The sequence below is a fragment of the Tenrec ecaudatus genome, chromosome 16 (genome assembly GCF_050624435.1).
Source record: "Tenrec ecaudatus isolate mTenEca1 chromosome 16, mTenEca1.hap1, whole genome shotgun sequence".
NCBI classification, from domain to species: domain Eukaryota; kingdom Metazoa; phylum Chordata; class Mammalia; order Afrosoricida; family Tenrecidae; genus Tenrec; species Tenrec ecaudatus.
Window position 1 is genome coordinate 112,011,203 of NC_134545.1, and position 26,259 is coordinate 112,037,461.

Genomic DNA, 26,259 nt, shown 5'->3' on the forward strand with positions numbered 1-26,259 from the left:
AATTCTAAGAGACACACAAAGAAATAGATAAGGTCATTAAAACTCTCAAGATGAAAAAGTCTAGGATTCTTACTTTTTTTGGTGATTCAAATGGGTTTTTATTAAGGAGAGAAGGTGATAGAGAAGAGAAGAGAAAGAGGGGAGAGAGGGGGGAGGGGGAAAGAAAGGATTCGGATTTTTGTTTTTTAACTTTTGATTAATTTTAATGATTTTTTTTCCTTTTTAAAAATCATTTCATTGGGGGCTCTTATAGCTCTTATCACAATCCATCCATTCATCCGTACTTTTTCCTCTTTCACATTGATATGATTTTTTGTTCTGGGTCTTTGATGCCTGATACCTGATCCCATTGACACCTCATGATCACACAGGCTGGTGTGCTTCTTCCATGTGGGCTTTGCTGCTTCTCAGCTAGATGGCCGCTTATTTACCTTCAAGTCTTTAAGATCCCAGATCTTTTGATAGCCGGACACCATCAACTTTCTTTACCACATTTGCTTATGCACCTATTTTGTCTTCAGCAACCGTGTCAGGGAAGGTGAGCATCACAGAATGCCGGGTTATTAGAATAAAGTGTTGTTGCATTGAGGGGGTACTTGAGTGGAGGCCCACACAGTGCAGGGCTGGATGTTTTACCGATTATTCAAAGAAAGGTTAACACCAATCTTACACAAACTGTTCTGAAATTTAGGAGAGGATAATATATTACCAAACTCATTTTATGACTCAAGGATAACCTTCATACTCAAGCCAAGCAAAGACACCATCAGAATAGAAAAGTATAGACTGCTATCTCTAATGAACATAGGTGCTAAGATTTTCAACAAAATTCTAACATTTTCAACAAAATTCTAAAATTTTCAACAAAATTCAGAATTCAACAAAACATTTAAAAAGTTATGCATCATGATCAAGTGAGATTCACTCCAGGCATGCAAGGGTGCTTCAATATTAGATAAACAAATGGAAAACAGTGTAATTGTAATTAACCACATAAAGAAAACAAAAGAACCATATGATTATATTAATTGATGAAAAAAGACATTTAATAAATAACATATATGCTCAATAAAAGCAGTTAATAAAATAGGAATGGAAGCAAAATGCCTTGATATCAAAAGATATGAAAGCATCCAACTTGCGAAGAAGTAAAACTCTATTTTCTAGAACGTGGTCTTCTATATAGAAACCCCAAGACTCAACTTAAAACAATCGCAGGAACTAATTGAAAAATTGGCAACATAGCAGGCTATTAGATCAACATACAAAAATCAATTGGAGTCTTGTATATTAAGGAAGAGGATTCCAAGAACAATGCCATTTACAGTAACCACCCGAAGATCAAATGTATAGGAATACATTTAACCAGAGGACCCAAGGAGTTATACAAAGAAAACTGTAAAACACTTCTACACGCAACAGAGAGAGTTACACAGTCGGAAGAAGGTGGCATGCTTATCACCAGTCTCGTATGCACCAGAAAAGACCAGGATAAACAGACACTGCTAGAAAATGCGAAGCAAGTACGAAGTCTCTCATTAATTTCAAAACCTGTTATACAGCCACATAGTCAGACTGCTTAGAATTGCTACAATGGGGCGAAGGGAGACATCGGACAGTGCAAGATATGACAAAATAATAATTTATAAATTATCAAGGGTTCATGAGGGAGGGGGAGCGGGGAGGGAGGGGAAAAATGAGGAGCTGCTGCCAGGGTCTTAACTGGAGAGCAAATGTTTTGAGAATGATGAGGGCAATGAATGTACAAGTGTGCTTTACACAATTGATGTATGTATGGATTGTGATAAGATGATTGTGATAAAATGATTTTTTAATTAAATAAGAAAGAAAAAACAGAATTTCTACAATGATAGATATGTAGACCAAAGGACCGATTGAATAGAATAGAACACCTAGAAATACATCCAAACCCCATACAGATGCTTGGTTTTTGAGAAAGGACCAAGCACACAAGAGGGGAAGAGACAGCCACTTCACTAAGTGGTGCTGGAAGACTTGGATTTCCACCTGCCAAAGAACGAAACAGGACCCATTTCCCTCGCCATGCACAAACATGGACACGAGCGAGAAGAGACCTCAGTGTGAGCCCTAGAACGATGACGATCCAAGTGAAAGCAGGCACAGACGTAGGGGTCCTAACGCAAGGCGTAGCTACACTAGAAAGCATGATGGGAAACACCCACACCACAGAGGACAAAATGCAGGACTCGCACCTTCTGAAAATGCGACACTTTTGTCCATCAAAAGGATTCACCAAGAACAAGAAGAGAACCCAGAGATTGGGGGAAAGCGTTGGCAGGGGCTAGCTGATCCGGGCCAGTCTGGAAACCTACGGAAACCGGAAGCCTCCATAAGAAAGACACAAATGGTCCCGAAGGAGGCATAGCTTGAGCATGAGCTCCTTAGAGAGCGACCCAGATGGGGTCAAACTGGGCACAGCAGCTGCAGAGACGAGACAGGAGCCGTGGCCATGCCAGCGGCTTGAGGAATGGGCGTGGGTGGTGGTGGAGCCAGCAGGAAGGTGAGAGCGGCCACACGGCTCAGAACTGCCATCGGTGTCGCGGAACTGTGCCCGTCAGCTCCACGGCATCGCTGTCTGCTTCACTGGGTCTGCCTTCCAAAACAAGATAAGCAGGACATTGGTCAAAGAAAACACGGGCATAAGACAGGAGTAGACAGGTCACTAAAGACGGCATTCAGGCGGCCCACAATCATAAGCAGAAACGCCATCATCATTAACTCTGAGAGAAATGCAAATTGACACACCAGTGAGATACCACCTCGCACTGACACTAGCAAAAAGAATGTTTTTTTAATGCTGGCAAGGACGTGGAGAGATTGGATACACGTTGCTGGTAGAATTGCAAAATTGAACAGCCTGGAGCTTCCTGTGCACGCGTGAACAGAAATACCTCAGGGTCCGGCCGCCTCTCTACTCGGTACCTAGCCTGAACAAACGAAGGGTGAGACGCGGGCAGATCTAGACATACCCACGGGAATCAACACCATTTCATAATAGCGAAACCCCGGAGACAACCAAGCCCCTATGGGTGGAGGAGTGGATAAATAAGCTCATACAGACTCACAGTGGAATCTCGTGCACCCCCACAGCTCAGTCACGAGACTGCCAAGCACCTCATGGCACGGACAAAAGTGGAGGCAGTGGTCAGTCTCATAAAGAGAAATCGTTCGTGGAAACATTATTTTAAAGAAAGAAGAAGAAAAATGGTTTCACACCACAGGAGAAGACTCGGAGGCTGTGGGGACGGGCAGGAAGAGGGAAGCAGGGGCCGGGGGTGGGGGGCAGAAAGAGGAAGACCAGCCAGCTTTCCCCGGTGACAGGCACTGTCCCCCTTGTGCTGCAGAGGGTGAAAGAGCTGGAGGAGCACATCGAGGCACAGAAGAGGCAGGCCAAGGAGCTGGAGGAGAAGGTAAAAGCCTGCCCTGGCCGGGCCGGCGCTTTGAGGCCAAGTGGACAGAGTAACAGGCTCCGGTCTCTGGGTCAGGACGGAACCGACCTTAAAGGGGTCAGCATGGGGGCTGTGGGGGCTTGGGGCTGGGAGCAGTCCACAGTGGTTCTTCACCCCGGCCACCTTGGGAGGCCCCACTCTCATAGCCCCATGCCTTGGGGGCTGTACTAAGCCCATATTCAGGAGTCCCTGGCCTTCGGGCCTAAAGTCCTCTTCCCAAGGACTGTGGGCCTGCTGAGCCACAGCCTCCCAGAGCCCCCTCTCTCTGCACTGAATGCAGCTGCTGCAGGGCTGGGGCTGGGGGCCAGTATCCAGTCAGGCCGTGGTGGGCTGGCTGAGCTGGGTGCTGAGGGGAGCGGGCAGTCTGGTGCCCCCTCCCTGTCTTGTCCCTTCAGCGGCACCTGGAGGCTGGTGTTGAAATTGCACCCAAGTGGCTGGACACCAGTTGGGGCTGGGCCAGCCAGGAGGGATGGGGTGATAGAGATGCCCACCCCTTATCCTGACACACGGCCACAGCACCCACAACAGCCCCCCACCCAGCTCTCCCTCCCCCTGCCCCCAGCCCTGACCCACCCCCTCCCACGGGGCCCGTACCTCCACTGCCTGTGGGCTGGGGCAACGTGGGGTCCTGAGGGCTCCCGGAGGTTTGCAGGTCACTTCGCCTCCGTGGTTGTTCCAGTCCACTGCCAGGGCGACCCGGCAGATGCAGAGCTTCTGAAGCTATGAAGCCTCACATGGCAGACAGCTGTCGTCACACCTGAAGGGCTGGGGGGGTTGAACCCTAACCTTATGGTAGCAGCCTGGTACCTCAGCCACTCACCACGGGCTTGAGGATGCTGTGCACGGGGGCAGGGGGGGTGTTCCCAGTCAGGGCCAGGGCTCTGGGTCCCCAGCATTCCACTCCTGTGGGCCCCCTGCTTCCCCAGATGTCAGATCGACTGAGGAGGTCATGTGCTCTATGGGGCTGAAACAGTGTCTTCTGGGGATCCACAAGTCCTCAGGAGTGTCAGTCAGTCTGTCAGGGACCTCGCCCACCTGGGCCCACCTCACAGAGGGGCCCCGAGAGAGGGAGAGTCGACTTGAACCACCTCCCAGTGATGGGGATACCCCTCCTGGGGGCCAGCACCCACCTCAGACCATGGGCTTATGGACCCTCTCCTACTGGCCTTCCAGTGCCCCACCCACCCCTACAGGCCTTCCTGCTAGCTCCCACCAACTCCCCAGTGGACTTCCTGCCGACCCGTCAACCAGCTGACTTACCACCAACCCACCCCCCACTGACCCCCACCCACCTCTCAGCTGTTCTCACTAACTCTGCCATGCCTCTCTGCTGACCCCTGTCAATCCCCTACCACTCAAATCCACATACCCCCCACAGCCCCCCATGAGCCCCCACGTACCCTTCTGCTGAAAGCCAGCAACATCTGCAGGCCAACAGCCCACCCCTGGTGCCCGGCCACCACCACCCTGCCCCCCTGCCTCCCCCTCTGTGACCTCCTGGTGACCTCGCACCAATCATGGCTCTTTTCTCTCCCCCCTCCCTTTTCAGTTTCTATTTTTGTTTTTATTTTTCTCCCTAGCCTTCATTCTCTGGTCTTAGCCCGTCCTGGCCCCTGGGCGTGGTGAGTACACCTGGCTTGGCTCGGCCTGGGGGAGCACCCAGTGCTCCTCCGGTGGGTGCAGGGGACCCTGGGCTCTGGGGCCTGGGCTCCAGAGGGGTCTGCTATAAGAGGGACTCAGGGAGAGGTGGAGGGCAGTACCCCCCGCGGTGATGTGCCCCTGTAGGAGGGCATGTATGCAGCACCCTGTGGTACCTGTGCCTAAGGGTCTCAGGGCCTGGGGAACCTCTGAGGCAGGCAGCCAGCTGTTGCCAAACCCCCACTGTGACTGCTCCCTCTCCTGCACGCCCCCCTGACCCCACTCTCCATCACTGCAGCCCCTGGCGAGCACAGACCCCTCCCCACCCAGCGGAGCAGGGAACAGCACTTGCCCAGCTGGGAGAGCGGAGCCTGGCAGTGTGTCCCTGAAGGCCAGAGAGGACCTGACTGGCTGGAACCCTTCCCTGCTGAGGAAGAGGGGCTGAGGAGGATCACGCCAAGGTGGAACTTTCTGGAATGCCTCTGAAGGGGCTATTGGTGCCCAATGTCTGAAGGGCTCCCAGTGGGGCACCCTGGGCTGCGCTGGCAGCTGCCTAGATGGCCCCCTCACACAGCCCGGCCAAGCAAGACCCCCACTGCCTCGAGGTGTCCAGACCTGCTGTGAGCAGCCCCTTGCTGACGGTGACTGGTCCCGGTCCCCGGAAAAGGTTTCGGGAAGAGCTGGGCTGGCTCCTGATGGCCAGATGAGACCTGTGACACAGTCACTCCATGGTGGGCATGTCCCCCAGGAGGACACAACCACCCCACCCCACCCCCAACACAGACACCACCGGACCTCCACAACACTGTGCCACTCGCCCAGTGTCCTAACCTGCTGGCCGGACAGACAGACAGAACCCACCATCAAGATGGACATCCCCCTGCCAAGCGTCCCTGCGTGTCCCCCATGCCAGAGCCAGCGGCCAGGGCCCTGCACTGAGCACTCAAGTGGGAAAGGGAAGGCTGGGTGCACGAGGACAGAAACCGTCAACAAGGACACTTGAGCAGCAAGAACCTGGCCCTCAGGGAACAGAGACCAGAGAAGCCCGAGGGGCAGCCAGGGACCTCAGAGGGTCGCCGCCCAGGGACCTAGGAGCCCATCAGCTCCGCCAAGGGGTCAGCTGTGCACCTGCAGGTTGGTGAACGTGAGGGAGCCCCAAGTCCTTGGCCTCAGGTAAGGACATGCTGCCTCATCCGGCCTTCCCCATGTCCTGCACCAAGAGGGCCCATGGGTCCCCAGTCTGGCCCCGCTCAGTCAGAGGGGTCACTGGTGGAGCCTCATCAATCTGGTGGCCACCATCGCCCTGCCCCCCCACCAGGGGGTCTGTCTCCTGTCCCATCTTCCCCAACCAGAGCATCCAAGAAGAAAGCCCCCCACCTCAGCTCAGCAAGCAAAAGCCTGAGCTCCCCTTACTGGCTGGGAAACTGGGGTACAGGGCGGCTGCTCTCCCAGAGCCAGGGGGAGATATTCCCCACCCCCGGAGAGCTGCCACCCAGTTGGAGTCTCCTGGTGAGCAGGTTCATGTCAGAACCTGCTGGGACCCTCCCCACCCAGAAGATGGGGCACCTGGCCCCTCACTCCACAGCCTGTGGGTGAGTGATCGGGATAGAGGCCGCATGGTGCTCCTGGGGTGCTTTCAGAGGGAGTTACTGGTTTCCAAGGCTCTGTCAGGAGTGGTGAGCACTGCCCGAGAGTGCCCATCCTGGAATCCAGCGGATCCTGGGTTAGGGAGCTGCTGCTGGGACCGGGGCCGGGGCCGGGGTAGGACGTGCCCACTGACTGGCTTGCTTACTATGCCCCTGGGCCCAGCACCTGTCTGCTCTGGGCTGGGAGGGACTGGCCCCAGGCCACACTGTGGCACCCAGCCCAGGCATCCTTGTGAGCCTGTGTGGGGGACCCAGCTGGCTGTCCACTGGGTGGGAGCAGTGACAGCCAGTGCCACCTGTGACTCGCGTGGTGGGACTATGGGAGAGTTGTAGGACTTGTGGGTTTTTCCCACGAGATGCGGGGATGTGCAGGGGTAGAGGAAGAGGCAGCAGGCAGGCCAGCGACAACCCCGCCCTTGGAACAATTCTGTTCATGTCCCACCGGTGTCCAGCAATGGCCGGAGGGGGACAGCCTGCAGTCTCCAGTGTGGTCCAGGGCCCTCCTTGTCTACTCCCCTAACATGGAGGAGATGCCAGCCTCTGACCACACGGGGGCGCACTGACCCAGCCAACCTCCACCTGGCCCTGGCGCTGAACCTGGACACCTGCGTGTGGAAAGGCAGTTCCAGTAGCTGGGAATGCACACACCTGCTTCCTAGTGCGGGAGTGGACACCACCCAGGGGGAGGGCCCTGCTCTACCTTCCCCACCCCACCCCATCCCCAGAGTCACTCAGAGGAGCCTGGTCCCCGGCCCCATGCCTCTTTCTTTAGCAGTCTGCGTCTGCGTGTCCACTCTGCTGCAGGGGTGACGCGTAAGACTACTGCCTCCACGGGCAGCAAGCCACCAGCAAGAGGGAAATGGGACTTTCTGCTCCCAGACAGAGGGGCTGCCTCCGAATCCACAGGGCAGGTCTGTTCTGTGAGTCAGAATCCACTCGATGGAGTGAAAAAGAGTGAGCGGGTCATCATCCAACATCTATCTTCTTGGGAGCCTTGTGGGTGCAGCGCTCACTCGTGGGGCTGCCCCCAAGACCGTTGCCGCTGCTCGGGGTCTTTACGTTGGTTCTGCCTCACGGCCACCCCACGGGACGCAGCGCCGTCCCCACGGTTATTCTCATGGTTGGGCCCATTGTTGCTGACAGCGTGCTAATCCATCTCGCCGAGGGTCTTCCTCGTTTTGGTGACCCCTCTATTTTACCAAGCATGGCGTCCTCTTCCAGGGACTGGTGTCTCCTGACAACATGTCCAAATGCTTCACCTCCTGATGGCCTTCTAGGGAAGCGCTGTGAGTCATCTGCAACCCAAAGGACAGGAGACAAAGTCTCGCCATCCGCGCTTCTAAGGCTCACTCTGGCCGTCCTTCTTCCAGCACAGCTCTGTGTGTCCCTCTGGCGGGCCAGCATGCTGTCCCTGTCTCCACCAGCACCATCATTCACCTGCATCCACCCTCCCTTGGTCTCCCTCAGTCAATGTCCAACTCACACAGGCAGAGGAGACGGTTGAAAACACTGTGACTTGGGTCAGGCACACCTTAGTCCTCAAAGTAACATCCTTGCTCTTCACTTGAGAGAAGTCTTGTGCAGCAGACTGACCCCATGCAGCATGTCTTTTGACCTCTGACTGCTGCTTCCGGGAGCATTGCTTGTGGATCCAAGCAAGCTGCCGTCCTTGACCCCGTCAGCCTTTTCTCGGTGTCTCATGTTACCGGCGGGTCCAGTGTGAGGACTCAGGTCTTCCTTACATTGAGTTGTCATCCATGCTGAAGGCTGCAGTCCTTGATCTTCCTCAGCAAGCCCTGCACGTCCTCCTCTCTTTCAGCAGCAAGACTGTGCCACCGACACATCACAGTCTGTTAACAAGCCTGCCTCCAGTAGATCCACCAGCCTCTCTCCTGATCTGCTCCGTATGCAGACTCAGTGACTGTGGCGGGAGGACGCAGCCCCAACAACACCTTTCCTGCTTTTGTTCCCACAACTGCCTCTTGACCCCAGTGTAGGTCCCACGTGGGCACAGTGAAGTGCTATGGAATCCCCATTCCTCCCGATGGCCCCAGCTTGTCCTGATCTACACAGCCAAATGCCTTTACATCGTGCATAAAGCACAAGTCCATCTTTCAGTATCTCTCTGCTGCCAGTCAAGCTCTATCTGCCATCAGTAATGATATCCCTCGTTCCACAGTCTCTTCTGAATCCGCCTTCGGTTTCTGGCTGCTCCCTGCTGATGTCCCGCGGCAACCATTGCAGAACACGCTCCAGCAACAAGGCCCCTGGGTGTGATACCAGTGATCCTGTTTGGTAACCGCCACAGTCTGTCGGGTCACCTTCTCTGGAATGGGTACACACAGGGACCTCTTCCAGTCAGTTGGCCCAGTAGCTGTCTTCCAACTTTCCTGGAACAGATGAGCAAGTGCTTCGTCAGCTTGTTGAACCATCTCACGCGGTATCCCATCAATTCCTCGAGCCTTGTTTTTGGCTCGCCACTTCAGGCAGCGTGGACGTGTTCCTTCAGTGCCCTGGCTTCTTGCCTGTCATGCCTTTGCCAGGGCCCCCGTGTCCCCTCGCCCCCGGCCCACGCGCACACCTCCTCTTTGTGGTTCAAGACCCGATTGGTCTTGGCCTTCCTCTGTGGTCAGCTCGTCCTGACTGGAGTGACCCTGTCCCTTGTGCCACACCCACTGGGAGTCAGGGAGGGAGGATGCCATGCTCCTGGTCCCCAGGGACAGAGCCCACCGCCTCCCTGCCCGCTGTCTGTCTGGAGGCTCCAGGCAGAAGCTGTCCTCAGTCTTGGCGGCGGCAGTGCTAAAATAATCCACCCTCCTGGGAATGAGGTGATTAACTGGCCATTAGCCCCCATGGGGATCAGGAGCCTTGGTTATTTATTTGTTTGGTTGTCTGCCCGTCTGTCTATCTGATATTTATAAATATTTGTCTATTTTTAATAATATTTTAATTGACATACCTTACTCATTCCAACATATCCGTTGACATACAGTCCATTGTTCAATCCAAAACAAAGGTGCCTTTGTGTTTTAGTATCATGTACCCCCCTGCATGGCCCAGTGTATCCCCCTACCCCCCCCACTTTCCTTCCCCGAGTGCTGAGTAAGACACAGAAACAAACAAAAGGAGGAGGTGAGGGGCTGACCGAGGGCCAGCAGAGGCTCGGCCATGCTCTGGGTCCCCTATTCTAATGGCCCTCCCTGGACCACTGCGAGGGCTTCTTGAAGTAGATGCACCATTGGGGCCAGGCTTGCAGGCCTAGCCTGGAGGGGTGTGAGTGGGCACACTTGGTGAACTCCCTTACTTTAGAGCCCTGGGGGCAGGGGCCTCAGCCCCAGATAGTATTCTGTTCAGGGGAATGGGTGCGGGGGGCGGGGGGTGCTGTGCCAAGGGGATCTTGTGCTGGGGGTCTGTGCCACCAAGGGGACCCTGCACCAAAGGGACCTGCACCTCTGAAGCGCGGCCAGTCCTGTGGAGCAGAGCTGAGCCTTAACTGAAGCCTTGGCCCATCCCCCATGGTGCCATTGTCTGCTGGGGTCCCTAGGCAGCTGTGTGGCCCACACGCCAGCTGTCCTGCCTGCCATAGCCAGCCATCCGGTGAGAATGGTAATAGGGCTTGTGGCTCATGTGACCAGGAGGCTGTTAATAAGAGAGACTTCGGTGACAGGAGGGCCAGCAAGCCCCCAGGATGGTGGGAGCAGCTGCTGAGACGGGCAGGGGCAGAGCCGAGCCCAGGTGTGAGCACGAAGCAGTCTGCATGTGTCAGTGCTGCTCAAGCCTGGGACCGGCCAGTGGGGCTGTGTCCTCTGTCCTCCGGGCCTGGCCGATTCTGGACCCAGTGGGGCGCAGGGTGGGGGCAGGGGAAGTGAGGCATGGCCCCTCCCCATGCCATCAAGCACACATCCCCACTCTAACAGCCCTCCTGGGAAGCCGAGGGGGTTTCTGGGAACAGACGCCCCAGTGGGGGCTGGGACTGCAGAGGCTGGGGGCAGGGAGGGGAGGCTCAGCCTGTGGGGAGGGTGAGGGCTGGGGGGTGAGTAGACCCTCTTCTGAGTTCCCTTGCCTTGGAGCCTTGGGGGAAGGGGCCTCAGCCCCAGACAGGGTTCATGGTGGCGGCCATGTTTTCCTGTTTTGTGTGAAAATGCGTCAGAATTTCCCAAACCGCAGAGCGTAGGGGAGGGGCTCAGGTGTGGTCGTCTCTTGTCCTGGGTGTTGGTGTGGGTTTTCTATGGGGGTGGGGGGAGCACATGGAGTCCACATACACAGGATAGACCCAGCCACCACCACCCCTACCACTCCGCCACGGCCACCTCGGCCACTGCCCCCTGGACTGCCACACATCCCAAAGTGGGGTCACTGGGTAGACCCAGGCCCTCCCTGTCCCCTGAGTCAGCTCGGCCAGCATCCCCCTGGCAGTCACTCATCAGGAAGAGGCAGAGGTGTCTGGCAGGCCCACTGTCAGTGGTGGGTTCCTACCCAAGCCCGGTCCCTAGACTCACAGGAAGGGCGAGTCTCCCACCAGCAGCTCCGTGATTCCAAACACTGCCACCTGGCCTCCCCTGTGGCACCAGCTGAATGTATGTACAACGGGCATGATGTATCCAGCCTCCGGAGCGGCTCCCCCTGCCCACTCGAGTGCCCAGCTATTGCCCGGCTGGCCAGTCGGTGTCATGCCTTCTCATCCTTGACTGGCCTCTGAGCCTGTACAGCAGCTGGAAGTGTCTGTGCACTGGTGTAACTGCCACTCCGTGGGTGGGCTGGGCTTCTTCCGACTGTCCCCAGGGAGGGTGGGAATGGTCCTGCCACAGACACCCTGTGCCTCACCCGCAGTCCACACAGAGAGCCAGGCTTTAGGCAGTCCCAGGATCCCACACTGAAACAGCCCTGTCTCCCATCTTTTTCAGAGAGCAGTCACACCTGGGGAAGCCAGCTGACCAGGCTCCCAACCAGGAGAGCCTCACCCCAGAGGGCGCCGGGCACAGCCAGGGAGCCAGTTCTGCTACACTCACGCTCAGGGCTCAGAGGGTGTCCAGGGGCCAAACTGACAAGGAGCATGCATGTGTGTGACTGAGGGTCTGTGGGTATATGTGCGTGCTTGCAGTGCGAGGAGTCTCAGCTCCATGAAGGTGCCAAGGAGACTGACCACCGGGAACCAGAGATGCCACTGCCTCCTGGGCTGAGGGCAGGGCCTAGTGCCAGTTTCTGTCTGCGGGAAGAAGAGTGCCCAGTCCAGTGACTTCAGGTGTGGTTGGGGACTCCAGGGTCAGACCAGCACTTCCCTGGCAGCACAGAATTTCGGCCAAGAGACCACCACCTTCTCTTCCTGCTCTGGCCGTCCCCCACCCCTGTCATCATGGTCACTCCATCACGTGACGCCAGCCTGGGCTGCTGAGTGGGAGCCCCTCCCTGAAGAGTCCTTTCCGACGTGTGGGCATGTATGCGCTGTCCCCAGAGGGAAGCCGGCAATACTCTGTGCTAGCACAGCTCCCTCAGGGCTGTGGGTGGACTGCGCTCGCCAGGCCCCCAGAAGCGTGCCTTAACCCCACTCTGCTCCCTGCAGCCGCCCTGTGCTGGCAGCGCCTCACGCCCAGCGTGGACACGCGTGGAACCGCAGATGTGGCTGACTGCACCCCGAGCCCGCCCTCCTCGGTGTGGACCCTCACAACCGCGCATGTTGTACAGACGTCCAGAGTCCACACTTCCCCCGCTCACCCCCAGACCCTCGGAAGGAAGTGCATCGTGATAACTGTGTGTCCTCAAGGCCAGCTCTCGGGGCGAGGCAGGTGATGCGTGCCCAGGACTAGGAGGCATCTGTTGCAGCTCTGTGGGCCTCCCCCAGCACGGGGACACCGGGCTCGGGATGCGTCCATAGCCTGCCTTCTGCTGGGATGCCAGTTCTGGTCTTCAAGGACAGGCTTGGTTGTCAGTGCTGGTCACCCAGCACCTCTTCTCATCCAAGGACACAGCTGAGAGCTATTTCCAGAAGAAGAGGGGCAAATTGCAAACCCTGGCCCCTGGTCATGCCGGGCCAGCGTGCCCCTGCAGAACCCAAGTGTTTATGAGCCTGGAGCGCAGCGGTGGTTCAGGCCTTCCTATGGGGAGTGTGTAGGCTCTGGCTCCACAGTGGTGGTTGTGTGGACTTAGGGTAGGAGTGGGGAGGGGAGGGAGTCAGATGTGTGGGTGAGTAACCATGGGCCATGCGTCCACAGCAGGGGACTGCTAGCACAGCAGCCCAACACCCACTATGCATGCCAGGCCTCAGGCCTGGGGAGCCACAGGGGCATCAGGTTGCTCGGCTCACACCAGAGAGGTGGGCATGGGCAGTGGCCGGCCTGGCAGAAGCCAGTACCTGGGGTGGGGGGTGGCCTGCGTGCCTTGCCTGGAGGCAGGGGGAGTGCTGTGCAGGTGGTGGAGTGCTCCCAGAGGGTCACGGCGGGTTTCAGGTTAGGCTCAGGAAAACCTCCTTGTGAAGATATGTATCAAAGCCTCTATTTGTGTACTGTATGTTTTTAAGGGGTGGGGAAGCTCTCCCGGCTGTGTATGCAAATGTGCTTTGGGACTTGTCTCCTGGTGCCACTTCACCAGGTAGCATTCATGTCACCGTCACGTCCTAAACAAGCAACCCTCTGTTCCCTGCTTGCCCGCAGGGTTCCCAGGCCTGGCACAGATGTGTACGGTGATCAACCACAGATTTTACACTTATTTTTGTATTGTGATTCCTATGAGATATACCAGAGTTTTTATTCGTTTGTAAATTATTGTACAGTTTTAATAAAAAAATTGTTTTAAACCTCAGAACGTACCCCCTGCCTCCTCTCCCCCACCCCTACCGCCCTCAGGGTCACAGATTGGACAGTGCCAGCTGTGTTGATCACTTCTGTGTTCTAGTGTTTGTTCTCAGGACACCTAGAGAGGAGGATGGGTGTCAGCACTCCCCACTCCCAGCCCCCACCCCGCCCCACCCTGGAGATATCTACCGCAGGGAGAACGTGGTCTGGGGGTCCAGGGTCTCAGTGAGCGGCCAGGGTCTCAGTGAGTGGCCAGGTTCTGTCCTAGGACCCTCTGTGATGACGCCCACTGCAGAGGTTTCAGGGAGCAGGGTAGTGGATGCACCACAGTATGGGCCCAGCTGCTCACAGAGAATGTGACCCTGGGCTTAGACATTTGTCTGCAAGACAAGATGTCCAGTGGGCGGCAGTAGCTAATGTGGATGGGAATCCTGCCCCCCCACCCCTACGTGCTAAGCGTGTGGGGATCAGGGCCTTCTTGCCTGGTGTGGGACCTCCCACAGAGCCGGAACGGCCTGGGTGTTCACAGGGCCTCCTGAGTTTCTCCTCAGCAAGCTGGCGCTCCCGACTTGCTCCCCGAGTTCAGCACCCGCCGCGTGGACAGCGCCAGCTCCATAAGTCCATCACCGCCCAACGTCCACAGGACGAACTGAGGGCGCCCGACGCAGGTAGCCGTCGTTCAGCCAGAGCTCCAAGAGCAGCGGGCTGCGCACAACACCTCAAGGGATCTGAGGAAGACACGGTCACCGTGGTCATCGTGGGCAGTGACCACAGGGAGCGAGGGTCTGACCACACGGCAAAGCCACCAGGGGTCTGGGCGCTTTATATCCGCAGACACCTACACCTCTCCTCTACTGCCCAGATCCTCAGGGCGTGGCACAGCATCCCACCCTCCGACACCTGCTGTGCCCACGTCCTCACCCGACCTCGCAGTCTGCATCTCGTCAAGGATCTCTGTGTTCTTTCTGCATCCCTCGCTGTCTCCTCTCTCTGTGTCTCCTGCTTCCCGGGGGTGGGGATGGGGGTCCTCCTGGGGGAGCAGCCTGGCAGAGGAGGCCGGAGAGGCTAATCCACTGCCCGGACACACAACCCAGGGCCTGCCGGGCGCTTCTGCCCTTTCCGGGTCCCACTGAAAACACCCAGGACTGGCTGGAACAGAGACGGCGCCTGGAGCGACCCAGGCGACCCCCCAGACGCTGCTCCTCTGAGAACCAGCATCAGTGACACCCCGCCCATCATCACCAAGAAAGCGCCCACCGGGCTGGCTCGGGGCGCAGGGATCGGAGCCTGGCGCCGTGCGTGCGTGTGACCCCTCGTGAACAGGTCTGTGTACCTCGTGCGGGGTCACCAGGGCAGTGTCGACGTCAGAAGCCCACCCGGGTTGGAGCCGGAGGAGGGGCGGGCCGGGGGCGGGGCCAGAGACCGGGGCGGGGCCGTGCAGCCCGGCGCGCTCACACTCGGCCTCCCGCGGCCCACGCGCACGCTCAAGTCCTGTGCGCCACCTACCCCACGGGGAACCTACGTGTCGCGCCGAACCAGGCCGTGGGCTAACCCGAGTGATCGCCCCACGAGCAGGATGTCCTTCCAAGGCAAGAAGAGCGCCCCCCGGATCACGGTGAGACCCCCCTCCCCACCCCCATCTCCTACACACACCGCCCCCCCGCCCCCCGCGGCCGCCCGGGCTCTGGTTCTCCCGGCCGCCGCGACCCCAGCCCCTGGCACCCCTGCCCCGGGCCGGCTCTCCGCGCCCGGCTGCTTCTCGCTCACGGCTGCAGCCAGAGGTCGCCTGCAGACCGCCTACGGAGCAGGACACCTAGAGCGGGAATGGGGGACAGCATCCGTCCCCGTCCCGGCGCTGGCAGGCCTTTGTTAGTCCGCCGGCAGCCTGGGGTGGAGAGCCCACCGCCCTCTCCCCCGGGACACGCCGCGCGTTGGGGCCTTTGTCCAGCACAAAGCGGCCGCCCTGACCCTCCTGAGCTGGAGCACCAAGACTCTGGGAGCTGGCGGGGGCAGCGCTCCAGGAGCCCTGGTCCGGGGACCCCCACCCCCATCCCAACAACCCTCAGCGCGGCCAGGAGACAAATCTGCCGCCCGCCTGGGAGACCCTCAGGGAGTCAGGAGGGTCGGAATCCACTATCCTCGAGGGAAGACCGGGCTCTGGTTGGGGTCCTCTGAGGAAGGAGTCCCCACCCCGCACAGACGGGCTCACTTCCCCTCACTGGGTCAGACCCTTGCTTGGACCCTGGTAGGGTGCAGGGGGCAGGGCCTAGGGAGCACCTCTGCCAAAGCTGGGCCAGAAAGATACTGATGAATGGGGGAGGCGGGTGCACATGTGTTTGTTTAACTTTTACCTTAATGTACACTCCCCCTTTCTCAGATACACACACACACACTCACACACCATACACATTCACGCATACACCACATATGCACACACATACCACATATACACACAAACACACACACTCTCTCTCTCTCTCTCTCTCACACACACACACACACACACACACACACACTCAGAAAGGTTTCCAGTGTCTGAGTCCAGGAGCTGAAAGCAGTTGGGGAAGTGGGGTGACAGGAGGACCCCAGCTGGAAAATCTCTTCCTGCCCAATAAGAGACTGGGGCAGGAGAGGGGCTGAATAAACGCTGGCAGGAGCCAGGCCAGAGCCGGGTCTGGTCACACAGGGACCAGGGATGCAGGTAGAGAGGGCTGGCCCAGTAGCTGCCGACAGCAGGGCTAGAGTATCACAGAGCCCTGTTTTCAGGCCATGGTCTCCCGGACTCAGCTGGAACTTAACAGAGTGGCCATGTCTGCCGAGCTTCACTGACGACACTGGAGCTCACTCTGGTGACATGCACGGTGCAGTACAATGAAGCACTCCACGGAGAGTGTCCCTCCCCCATTTAAAGTGTGAAATCTCCCCAGAGGGGGCAGTGTGATCACCAAACCTTCAGCCAAGCCAAATGCCGCCCCCCACCCCACCCCTCCCGTGGACACTGGCTAGCCTTTTCCATTCAATGCACCAAGTCAGAGTAGTGGGCAAGGCACTCAGACTCAGAAATAAGCTGGGCAGGGGCCAGGTTGCCCTGGTCAGTCCATAGGGCCTGGCCAGTATGCTGCCCTGCCTCTCACCCACTGCTGGCCCACCAGCCCTCACCTGTTCAATCCCAGAAACTCCCTGGATGAGGGCCCCACTGCTACTACACAGCTCACCTTCTATGCAGCAGCCGACACGGGCCCTCACTTGGACACAGCCAGACCACCTCCAAACACCCCAAGCCCACCTCCAGAACCCCTTCCCAGGACCCCAGCCCTGCCTGTTCCCTCTCAGCTGGGTCTCTGCCCTGGCCTCTCCACAAGGCTCAGCCCCCAGCCTCTGAGCTCCAGCCTCCTCAACCCCAGGGTCTTTGCACAGCCTGCCGTGTGACTTAGAGCCAGTGCTGTGCTCCAGGATTGCTGCCTCAGGCCCTTCCTGTTAAATCCCCAGCTGGGAAATCCGCCTTTCTCCCTCTGCCACTTCTCTGTGCTCCTCGCCTTCATCACAATCTATACCTGTGTCGACATCCTTCTCTGTCCCCGAGGGCCGGACCTACAGCCACAGGAGTGAGCACAAGGGACGGGGAGGTAGGGGCCTCTGGAGGGGCCTTTGTGCCTATCTCCCAACACAGCTGCCAAGACAAGCCATGCAGTGCGTGGCCCCCCGCCCCAGCTTTGTTCCTACCAAGAGAAAGCCCTGTTGTCCTGGGGGTGGGGCTGGGTGGGATGGTGACCAGCCTGCCTGGACAGTGGAGGGCAGCATGGGGTGACTTTTATTGGTGCTGCCAGCCCTCGTAAAGACTGGCCATCTCCGGAGCTCTGTAAAGGGCAGTGTCACCCACAACACGGGCTGATACACGCCGTGCATGTCCGAGACAATTCGGCACCGGTGAGTAGGGCCTGCGGAAGCAGCTCCTTTGTGTTGTGTCCGTAGAGCGACGGGCTCCTGATCAGGGGCGGGAAGATCGTCAATGATGACCAGTCCTTTCACGCGGATGTGTTGGTGGAAGACGGTCTGATCAAGTAAGCCCCCCCACCCCGCAGCACCACGCATGCCCACATGGGATCCAGTGGTTTATTGGGGGTGAGGTTCCTATAAAGGTGCTGGTTTCCGGTTCTTTTCCACACTGAGCCAGGCCTGGCCTCCAGAGGTCGCTGTGTTAGCACAGCCCCCGCCCCCGCCCCCAGTCTCTGTGTTAACATGCACACAGCGTGGTGTGTGCCGGCTCCTCCCACAGCTGTTAGCAGCCATCCCCAGGAGATTCGAGATAGGGGTCAAACTCGCCCCCATGTCATAGAAGCCACCTGGCCATTTGCCCCTGTGAAAACTGCGCTGGCTTCACTCTACCTGGGCCAGGGGTGGGGGGCTGATTAGGCCACAATGGGTCTGCTTTGGTCCCCTGAGAAGATTACAGGGTGGCTTCACTCTGTAACCCCCGTTGGGTGGACCCAGGGCCGACTGGGCCGTGGAGGGTCTGCTTTGGGGCCTCTGTGGGTGGTTCTCCAGCTGCGCCCACCACTGGCCCATGACTTTCCAGCAGAACCCCTGCAAAGCGGGAAAGCGGGCGGCCTCCTCCACGTTTGGGCTTGTTCTGAAATACAATGTTGTTGTGACGGCCCATGCGGATCCCACTGGTTGGGAACCCAGGTCAGTGCAGGCCAGGCTGTAGCGCAGGTTACGTGTTCCAGGGCATGTCAGAGTTTGTTGTCACTGCACCTGCTCGTCCTGGTCCCCAGGGCCTAGTCCCCCTGCCCCCCTTCTCATCTTTGCTGCTGAGCCCGCCTTAGCCCTGGGGTCGCAGGTGGATGGCCTTGGGTGGCACATGGAGCTCACAGTGACGTCTGAGGTGCTACTCTGCCCTCCACTGCCGGGCAAGCTGGGGCAGTGGCACCTCAGGCCAATGGTCTGGGGATCTTGAGGCGCTCCGGCTCTGACTGGGCCCTTGTCACCAGTGGACTCTCCCTGTGGTCTCCAGGCAGATTGGGGAGAAGCTCGTGGCCCCAGGGGACATCAGAACCATCGATGCCCATGGCCTGCTGGTCCTGCCAGGCGGGATTGACGTGCACACACGGCTGCAGATGCCCACACTGGGCATGGTCCCGGCTGACGACTTCTTCCAGGGCACCAAGGCAGCCCTGGCGGGAGGGACCACCATGATATGTGAGTTCCGGGCCCACCTCCCCAGGGAGCACCCACTCCCCCGCCCACACACAGGGTGGGGTCTTGTAGGAGAGGGTGTCTGCAGCCATCCACTGATGACAGAGGCAGGGTCCACACGTGGGATCTGGAATAACTAGAACTGCAGTCACCCTCACAGTTTGGAAGTTGCTGTGTATGGCTCAGGCCTCACACGCCTCTGCGTCCATCTCCCCCCACTCAGATGTTTTCTTCCTCCCAACGCGTGCTATGCAGACTAATGGGGGGTGCTGGGGGCATGTGCCTGCAATGTGTGTACCTGCCTGTGTGTGGACCGGGGAGGGGGTGGCCCTGGGAAAGGGGTATAAACCTTGGGGGAGGTGCGGACCTGGATGTGGGTGGACCAAAGGAGCCCATCCCCATCATTGGAGGCTGGACTGAGACCCTTGGGCCCCGCTGCCCCTTGGGTGGGCCGTGGGTGTGGGCGGAAGGCAGGTTGAGCAGACCCTCCGTCCCCACAGTGAGCCGGGTGTGGGGCAAGTGCAGGTCTGGCTGTAGAACCAGGCCCTGTCTGCACCAGCTCTGCGCTGCCTCCTGGGGGTGGCACTCAGTGGCCAGTGGGAGGGCAGGGCTGACTGCACTGTCCCTCAGTGGACCACGTGTTTCCGGATGCGGGCATGAGCCTGCTGGCAGCCTATGAGCAGTGGCGGGAGCGGGCAGATGGCTTGGCCTGCTGTGACTACTCCCTGCACGTGGACATCACCCGCTGGCACGAGAGCATCAAGGAGGAGCTGGAAGCCCTGGTCAAGGACAAGGGTATGTGCTTGGGCACCTGGGGCCAGGAGGCAGCTGGGGACCCTGCAGACCTGGCCACAGCACAGTGCTCACAGATTGGTCCTGCCGGCTGTCCCCGTGATGTGCCCATCCCCCAGCTTCAGCGAGTTTCCCTACTGTGTGTCCGCCCGTCTCCCAGGAGACCCAAGCTGCTTCTTGCACAAGGGCAGTGTAAACCTGCTGACTCATGCCAACCCAACTAAGGACAGAGTGGCTCTGCCCCACGGGCTCTTTAACTTTTCACAGTCTGACAGCCCCACCTGCCCCCAAGGAGCAGCTGGTGGTGTGAACTGCTAGCCTTGTGGGGAGCAGCGTCTAACCTACTGTACCCCCAGGGCTGCTATGCTGTTATGAAGCGCTCCTTCTCCACAGGCGGGGAGAGTCCCTGTACTCTGTGGGGTGAGGGCAGCAATCTGGGGCAAGACAGGGCTCTGGTCTAGCTTGCTGGGCATCCACAGGGTGAGGACTGCTTGCCTGCCCTGAGCCTCTGCAGAGTTGGGGTGGGGGAGACCTACCATCAGATCGAGCCCTCTGATCCTCCCCCACCAACCAGGTGTGAACTCCTTCCTGGTCTTCATGGCATACAAGGACAGATGCCAGTGTGCTGATGGCCAGGTAAGGGGTGAGGAGGGGGAGGGGTGGAGTCCCTCAGTGTCCAGCAGACTGTGACCCTGGGACTCCCCCAATGCCTCCCCCCAACCAGATGTATGAGATTTTCAGCATCATCCGAGACCTAGGGGCCCTGGCCCTAGTGCACGCGGAGAACGGAGACATCGTGGATGAGGTGGGGTCCTGCTTGAGCTGGGCTGGGAGGGCACCTCCCCAAGGCTCTCCCTTCGACTGTGATGGGGAGGCCTTGGTGGTTGTGGGGGGCAGGATAGCACAGAACTCACATGTACTGTATTGTGAGGGTTTAGGGGGAGGTCTGTGGGATAGGGTCACTAGGGGGCACCTAGAGGATTCCAGGGGGTACAGGGTTGGGATACGGGGCCCTGGAGTGGGTACGGGTCTTTGGGGAAGAAGTGGCAGGGTCGGGGCCTGGTGTTATTAAGGGTGGGATCTCTGGGGCAAGGGTGGTGGGGTGGCTGAGCAGGGCCTGAATGAGGAGTCTTTGTGACTGGGTGGTGGGTAGGATTTGGGGACACAGGGCAGAGGGGGGAGCTTTGTGACCAGGTGGTGGATGGTATTTGGGGGCACAGGGCAGAGGGGAAGTCTGTGACCGGGTAGTGGATGGGATTGGGGGGCACAGGGCAGAGGGGAAGTCTGTGACCGGGTAGTGGATGGGATTGGGAGGCACAGGGCAGAGGGGAAGTCTGTGACCGGGTAGTGGATGGGATTGGGAGGCACAGGGCAGAGGGGAAGTCTGTGACTGGGTAGTAGATGGTAGATGGTATTTGGGAGTACAGGGCAGAGGGGAAGTCTGTGACCGGGTAGTGGATGGGATTGGGGGGCACAGGGCAGAGGGGGAAGTCTGTGACCGGGTAGTGGAAGGGATTGGGGGCCACAGGGCAGAGGGGGAAGTCTGTGACCAGGTAGTGGAAGGGATTGGGGAGCACAGGGCAGAGGGGGGAGTCTTTGACCGGGTGGTAGGTGGGATAGGGGGGCACAGGGCTGAATGGGGCCTGGTGCTGCAGGAACAGAAGCGGATGTTGGAGCTGAGCATCACTGGGCCAGAGGGCCATGTCCTTAGCCACCCCGAGGAGGTAAAGACCGGCCCAACCCAGTGCAGACACTGCCCTGCCCTTCCCCACAAGGGACTGTGCTCCTCCTCTGCCTCATGAATCCCGTGACCCCCCCACACGTGTGTGCTCCACTGTCACCCACAGCCCTTGACCTGAGACCAGGGGTCCCCGAGGTGGGCCCAGGTCTCCCCTCCACCCAGGTGGCAGGAAGCCTTGGCTTCTCGAAGCCTGAGTGCCCCCCATGCAGGTAGAGGCCGAGGCCACGTACCGTGCAGTCACCATCGCCAAACAGGCCAACTGCCCGCTGTACGTCACCAAGGTGATGAGCAAGGGCGCAGCGGACGTGGTCGCCCAGGCCAAGCGGCGAGGTGAGTGCTGCAGGGACCCAGGGAGGGGGGACCTGGGGCCCCCAGCCTGGAGCTGGTTGCTGGGGGAGGCTGGGGGCAGGCCCTGACCCGGGGGCCCCAGCCTGGAGCTGGGAGATGAAGTGGGGTGAAGTGCAGGCCCTTGGAGTTTGGGACCCGGGGGCCCCCAGCCTGGAGCTGAGAGTGGAGTGTCGGCCAAGGAGGAAAAACTTCTGACACTGGGTCACAACCCTATGTGGTGAGAAAGCCCTGATGGTCACTCACTGGACTACTGCCCACAAGGCCAGCGGTGTGGAATAGAACCCACAGGGGCAGTGCTGTGGGGCCCACCAGGTCGCCATTGCCTCGATGGGATGGAATGTGGGGATCCTGAAGAACCTGACCACAGTCAGGTTTCTGAGCCTGCAGTGACCACAACGCCATTCAAAATGAGCGCACGAGAGTCCCAGGGATTCCCCCCAAATGTCACGGACACAAAAGGATCTTGAGTGGGGAAGGTTTAAGAAACCCCAGTCTGAGGCTTGGGGATGGTGGGCAGGAGGCTAGGGGTGTGGGGCTGGGATAGGGTGGGGCCATATTCTGTGGGAAACAGAAAGATTTCTCCCAAGTTGTCTCCCCCTTCCCCCAGAATATTCAGGCTGGGAGGGGTGGGCCCTAGGTGAGGGGTGGGCTGGTGAGCCTAGAAGGCCCCAGGCTGGGTCCTGCCCTCACCCTGCCTCCTTCCTAGCTGAGGTGCCTTGGGCTGGCTGGGTCCTGAGGGTGGCAACACCCATCCAGTGGATACGTTTACTGCAGGAAGGCTTGAAACTAGCACTCCCTCTCTTGAGCCAGAAACAGGGCGGGCCTCCCTCACCTGGGGAGCCTGGGCTCCCCCTCCAGCACCTGCTTGGCCTGCAGACTCTGCGGGCCTCGGGAGTCCCCAGGGCTGTGTCTGGTCGCTCCCCTGGGGTCTCTGGGCCAGGTGGAGGCGGTGACCTGTGCAGGTGGACCCTGGCTCTCACTGCCCCCCACAGGAGCTGTTGTGTTTGGGGAGCCCATCACAGCCAGCCTGGGCACCGACGGGTCCCATTACTGGAGCAAGAACTGGGCCAAAGCCGCGGCTTTTGTCACCTCGCCCCCCATCAGTCCGGACCCCAGCACCTCGGACCACCTCACTGCCCTGCTGTCCAGGTGATGGTGCCTCATGCTGGTCAGGGCCTCAACCTCCACACACCCACAATCCTTCCAGCTCTGCTGAGGATGGCCTGGGCCGGGCTTGGGGTCCCCCACATGATTTTGTGCATGGACATGCCCCTCTAGCCCCTCACTCACCTCACTGCTGACCACACCCTCCCATCTCAGCCCTAACCCCAGACCCCGGGCACCGGCCCAGCCCAGTCCTAATGGCTGGGTGGGACCACCTCTGAGCCTTGGGTGCTTCCCTGGGAGCCTGGGGGGTGTGAAGCCCCTGACTTGCTGCTGACCCCAGCATGTCCTCAGTGGGGACCTCCAGGTGACAGGCAGTGCCCACTGCACCTTCAGCACGGCCCAGAAGGCTGTTGGCAAGGACAACTTTACGCTGATCCCTGAGGGCACCAATGGGGTGGAGGAACGCATGGCTGTGGTCTGGGAGCGAGGCGTGGTAGGTACAGTGGCCCTGGGTGGGGTCTGGGAGTGAGGGGTAGTGGGTATGGGGTTCCCCCTAAGCCAGGGAAGCCTGTCTCTCCAGTGTCCAGTGGCCGGGCTTCTGGCAGCGCCCCTCATGGCCACATGCAGGCAGCCCCTGGGTGGGGAAGTGGCCAGGGCACCTGGCCCATCCTCAGGAGGTCTCCTTGCTTCCCAGGCCTCGGGGAAGATGGACGAGAACCAGTTTGTGGCAGTGACCAGCACAAACGCCGCCAAGATCTTCAACCTCTACCCACGGAAAGGCCGGGTGGCTGTGGGCTCAGACGCGGACCTAGTCCTGTGGAACCCCAGGACGACGAGGGTCATCTCTGCCAAGAGCCACCACTTGGTAACAGCACCTGCTGGGGTCTCACCCTCCCCAGACAAGACACGGGTGGGGTGCTCCTGGGAGGTGCTGCCCATTGAATAGGGCAGAGGCCTGAGACAGGTCAGCTCCTGAGCCAGCAGTTGGTGGCTGCCTGGTGAGAGGCCTGGGGTGTCCTGGCAGCTGATCAGGGAAGGGCTGGGCCGGAGAGACATGGCTCAGGCCTCCTTTCCTCCCCAGAACGTGGAGTACAACATTTTTGAAGGCGTTGAATGTCGAGGGGCGCCCACGGTGGTCGTCAGCCAGGGCCGGGTAGTGGTAGAGGATGGCAACCTGTTGGTCACTCCTGGGGCCGGCCGCTTCGTGCCCCGCAAGACCTTCCCCGACTTTGTCTACAAGAGGGTAAAAGCTCGGAACAGGGTGAGTGCCTGCATCTGGGGTCCCCGTGCAGAGAGGGGGTCCCCATGGAGGCCAGACAGAGGGGGACCCCGTATAGACCAGAGAGAGAGGGGCCTCCATACTGACCTGAAAGAGAGGTCCCTGTGCAGACAAGGGGGTCCCCATGGAACCAGAGAGGGGGGTCTCCATATAGACCACAGAGGGGGGTCCTCAAACAGACCAGCGGAGGTGCGATGGAGGGGCTCCTTCCCAAAGAGGTGATTCCTGTGAGTCTGTCCTGCTTGGACCCTGACCACAGGTGCAGGGGATGCTGAGGAGGGAGGGTGTGTGTGTACTGGTGGGGGAGGTATGCAGGTGAATGTATAAGGGAGGTGTGTACACATGTATGGGGAGTGGGAATGTGTGCCCATGTGTGCCTGGGAAGTAGGTGTGAGTGGTATGCACGGTTGAGCTGCCCAGAGTAGGTGGAACAGCGTCCTGTGCCCAGTGCCCTCACACGGCCCCTGCGTCACAGCTGGCAGAGATCCACGGGGTGCCCCGGGGCCTCTACGACGGGCCGGTTCACGAGGCAGTAGCGCCTGCCAAGGCGGCCAGCGGTGCCCCCGTGCGCACCTCTTGCCCTGGCAAGATCTCCCTGCCACCCGTGCGCAACCTGCACCAGTCTGGCTTCAGCCTCTCAGGTGAGCTGCACCCCAGGCTGGGGCCTGCAGGGTGAGCGGGTGGGGGTCTGAGGGACCCAGGAGCATCTGTGGGATCGGCCACAGCCCATCCTCAGCTGGGCCCACAGGCAGAGGCAGCCAGCAGGTGGGCAGCGAGCTGGGCACCTGTAGCCCAGGGGTAGTATGAGATGCCTCCTGAGAGGGGAGATGGACTCTGAGTCAGCCCTGTGCCACCTGCCGGGTCACCTGCTTTATGCCACCCATCCTGGTCACCTGCCCTACGCCACCTGCTCTGGTCACCTGCCCAGACCCTCAGGGTGACAGGCAGGATGACCCCAGGAAATCTGGCCAAGATGGAGGGAGCTTGGTCTGCCGGGGCTATAGCCAGTGTACGTGTAGGGGAGGGACCTCCTGTCCACCCGGGGAAGGGAACCTTTTGTCTCCTATCTGGAGGGACGCAGGCCTGGAGCAGGTCCTCATGGGGATCCTGCTCATCTGACGAGCTATGAGGGGGGCAGGTCTGGGTGCAGAGCCAGCCCAGCCTGTGCTGGTCCCACATAGGCTGTTTCAGGGTGGGTGGGGCAGGGGCCACATTGAACCCCAGTCTGCTGGCGCGCGTGCATCTAAGAGAACTTGGGGAGCTGCGGTGGCCCAGCCTTTCTGCTGGGTGGAGGGGACCCCGCCCTGACCCACACCTTGTCCTCCTCCCAGGGTCCCAAGCCGATGACCACGTGGCCAGACGCACGGCTCAGAAGATCATGGCACCCCCCGGCGGCCGCTCCAACATCACCTCCCTCTCCTAAGTGACCCCTCCCCAGGCCCCTGTAGTCACCCCTTTCCCAGATGGAATGGTGCTCCATTTCGCCTCGCCTCCCCCAGAGCCCTGCTTTGGTGGCCCAGGTCCTGCCACCATGGGACCCCCAGCCGGGGCTGGACTGGACAGCATTTCACTGCCGGATTCAGCAGACACAGCTCAGGGCCCCGATACCTGAACAGAAAGGGGGCAACTGCCCAGCCAGGGTCATGAGGACAGCTTGTGAAGCTGTTCCCTCCCCCCAAGTCACTGCCACCCAGGCCCAGGCCCCACCTGTCCCCAAAGGGTCCCCCGTACCAAGACAGGGCATTGGTCCTAGCAGCTGCCGAAACTTCAGGGACGGCTTCCGGAGATCCGGCCTCCGGGTGTCCGGGGCCCACCTCTCCTCCAGCTGTCTCTGCGGGTGTCTTAGATGTAGCATCATAGCCTTTGTACTGACCACAGCTGTCGTCGGCGCCTGGGAGCTGCCCAGACACGCGGCCACCGCCTCAGGTCCATTAAAGACAGAGCTGGAAGGCCCCCAGAGTGCTGAGCCTACTCTGTTTCCCTCAGTTCCAGGGAGGGGCCTCACACCACAGGAGGCTGGGTATGAGGGAGAGGGCTGGGGGCTGAGAAGTCTGTTTCGGGACCCCAAGAGGCCGGCTGAGACCCCTAGGTCAGACACACACCAGGAAGACCCTGGGACTCACCACCCCTGGAAAAGGTGGGGGCCCTGAGATCCCCAAAGCACTGGAAGCTTAGCCTTCAGCAGGCAGCAGAGGCTCTGCCCTTACACATGGTGGGTGCCTGGACCCATCCT

At 59.4% G+C, this 26,259-nt stretch overlaps 2 protein-coding genes across 5 annotated transcripts in view; both read left to right on the forward strand.

Moving 5' to 3' along the window:
- Nucleotides 1-13,560, forward strand: part of JAKMIP3 (Janus kinase and microtubule interacting protein 3) — a 66,102-nt gene extending 52,542 nt beyond the window's left edge. For all 4 annotated transcript variants that reach the window (XM_075534127.1, XM_075534128.1, XM_075534129.1 and 1 more), the window contains 3 exons: nucleotides 3,387-3,452; nucleotides 5,428-6,302; nucleotides 11,680-13,560. In XM_075534127.1, coding sequence (XP_075390242.1) covers nucleotides 3,387-3,452; nucleotides 5,428-5,574 — 213 coding nt within the window. In that variant the 3' untranslated portion in view covers nucleotides 5,575-6,302; nucleotides 11,680-13,560. The remainder of the gene's footprint in view (nucleotides 1-3,386; nucleotides 3,453-5,427; nucleotides 6,303-11,679) is intronic.
- A 1,579-nt stretch (nucleotides 13,561-15,139) lies between these two features.
- DPYSL4 (dihydropyrimidinase like 4) lies at nucleotides 15,140-25,925 on the forward strand. Its single transcript, XM_075533740.1, has 14 exons — nucleotides 15,140-15,178; nucleotides 17,536-17,624; nucleotides 18,578-18,762; nucleotides 19,390-19,554; nucleotides 20,126-20,187; nucleotides 20,276-20,356; nucleotides 21,207-21,275; nucleotides 21,502-21,622; nucleotides 22,633-22,789; nucleotides 23,099-23,240; nucleotides 23,442-23,612; nucleotides 23,829-24,008; nucleotides 24,502-24,667; nucleotides 25,358-25,925. Exons 1-14 carry the CDS (start codon nucleotides 15,140-15,142, stop codon nucleotides 25,447-25,449), a joined length of 1,719 nt encoding a protein of 572 aa, XP_075389855.1. The 3' UTR covers nucleotides 25,450-25,925.
- The last annotated feature ends 334 nt before the right edge of the window (nucleotides 25,926-26,259 follow it).

Excerpts from the sequence above, each read along its gene's own strand:
- DPYSL4 (XM_075533740.1), top strand. The coding sequence starts at position 15,140 with ATGTCCTTCCAAGGCAAGAAGAGCGCCCCCCGGATCACG. Across the intron at positions 23,241-23,441 it reads TGGTCTGGGAGCGAGGCGTG|GCCTCGGGGAAGATGGACGA; the intron begins GTAGGTACAGTG and ends CTTGCTTCCCAG. Across the intron at positions 24,009-24,501 it reads GGGTAAAAGCTCGGAACAGG|CTGGCAGAGATCCACGGGGT; the intron begins GTGAGTGCCTGC and ends CCTGCGTCACAG.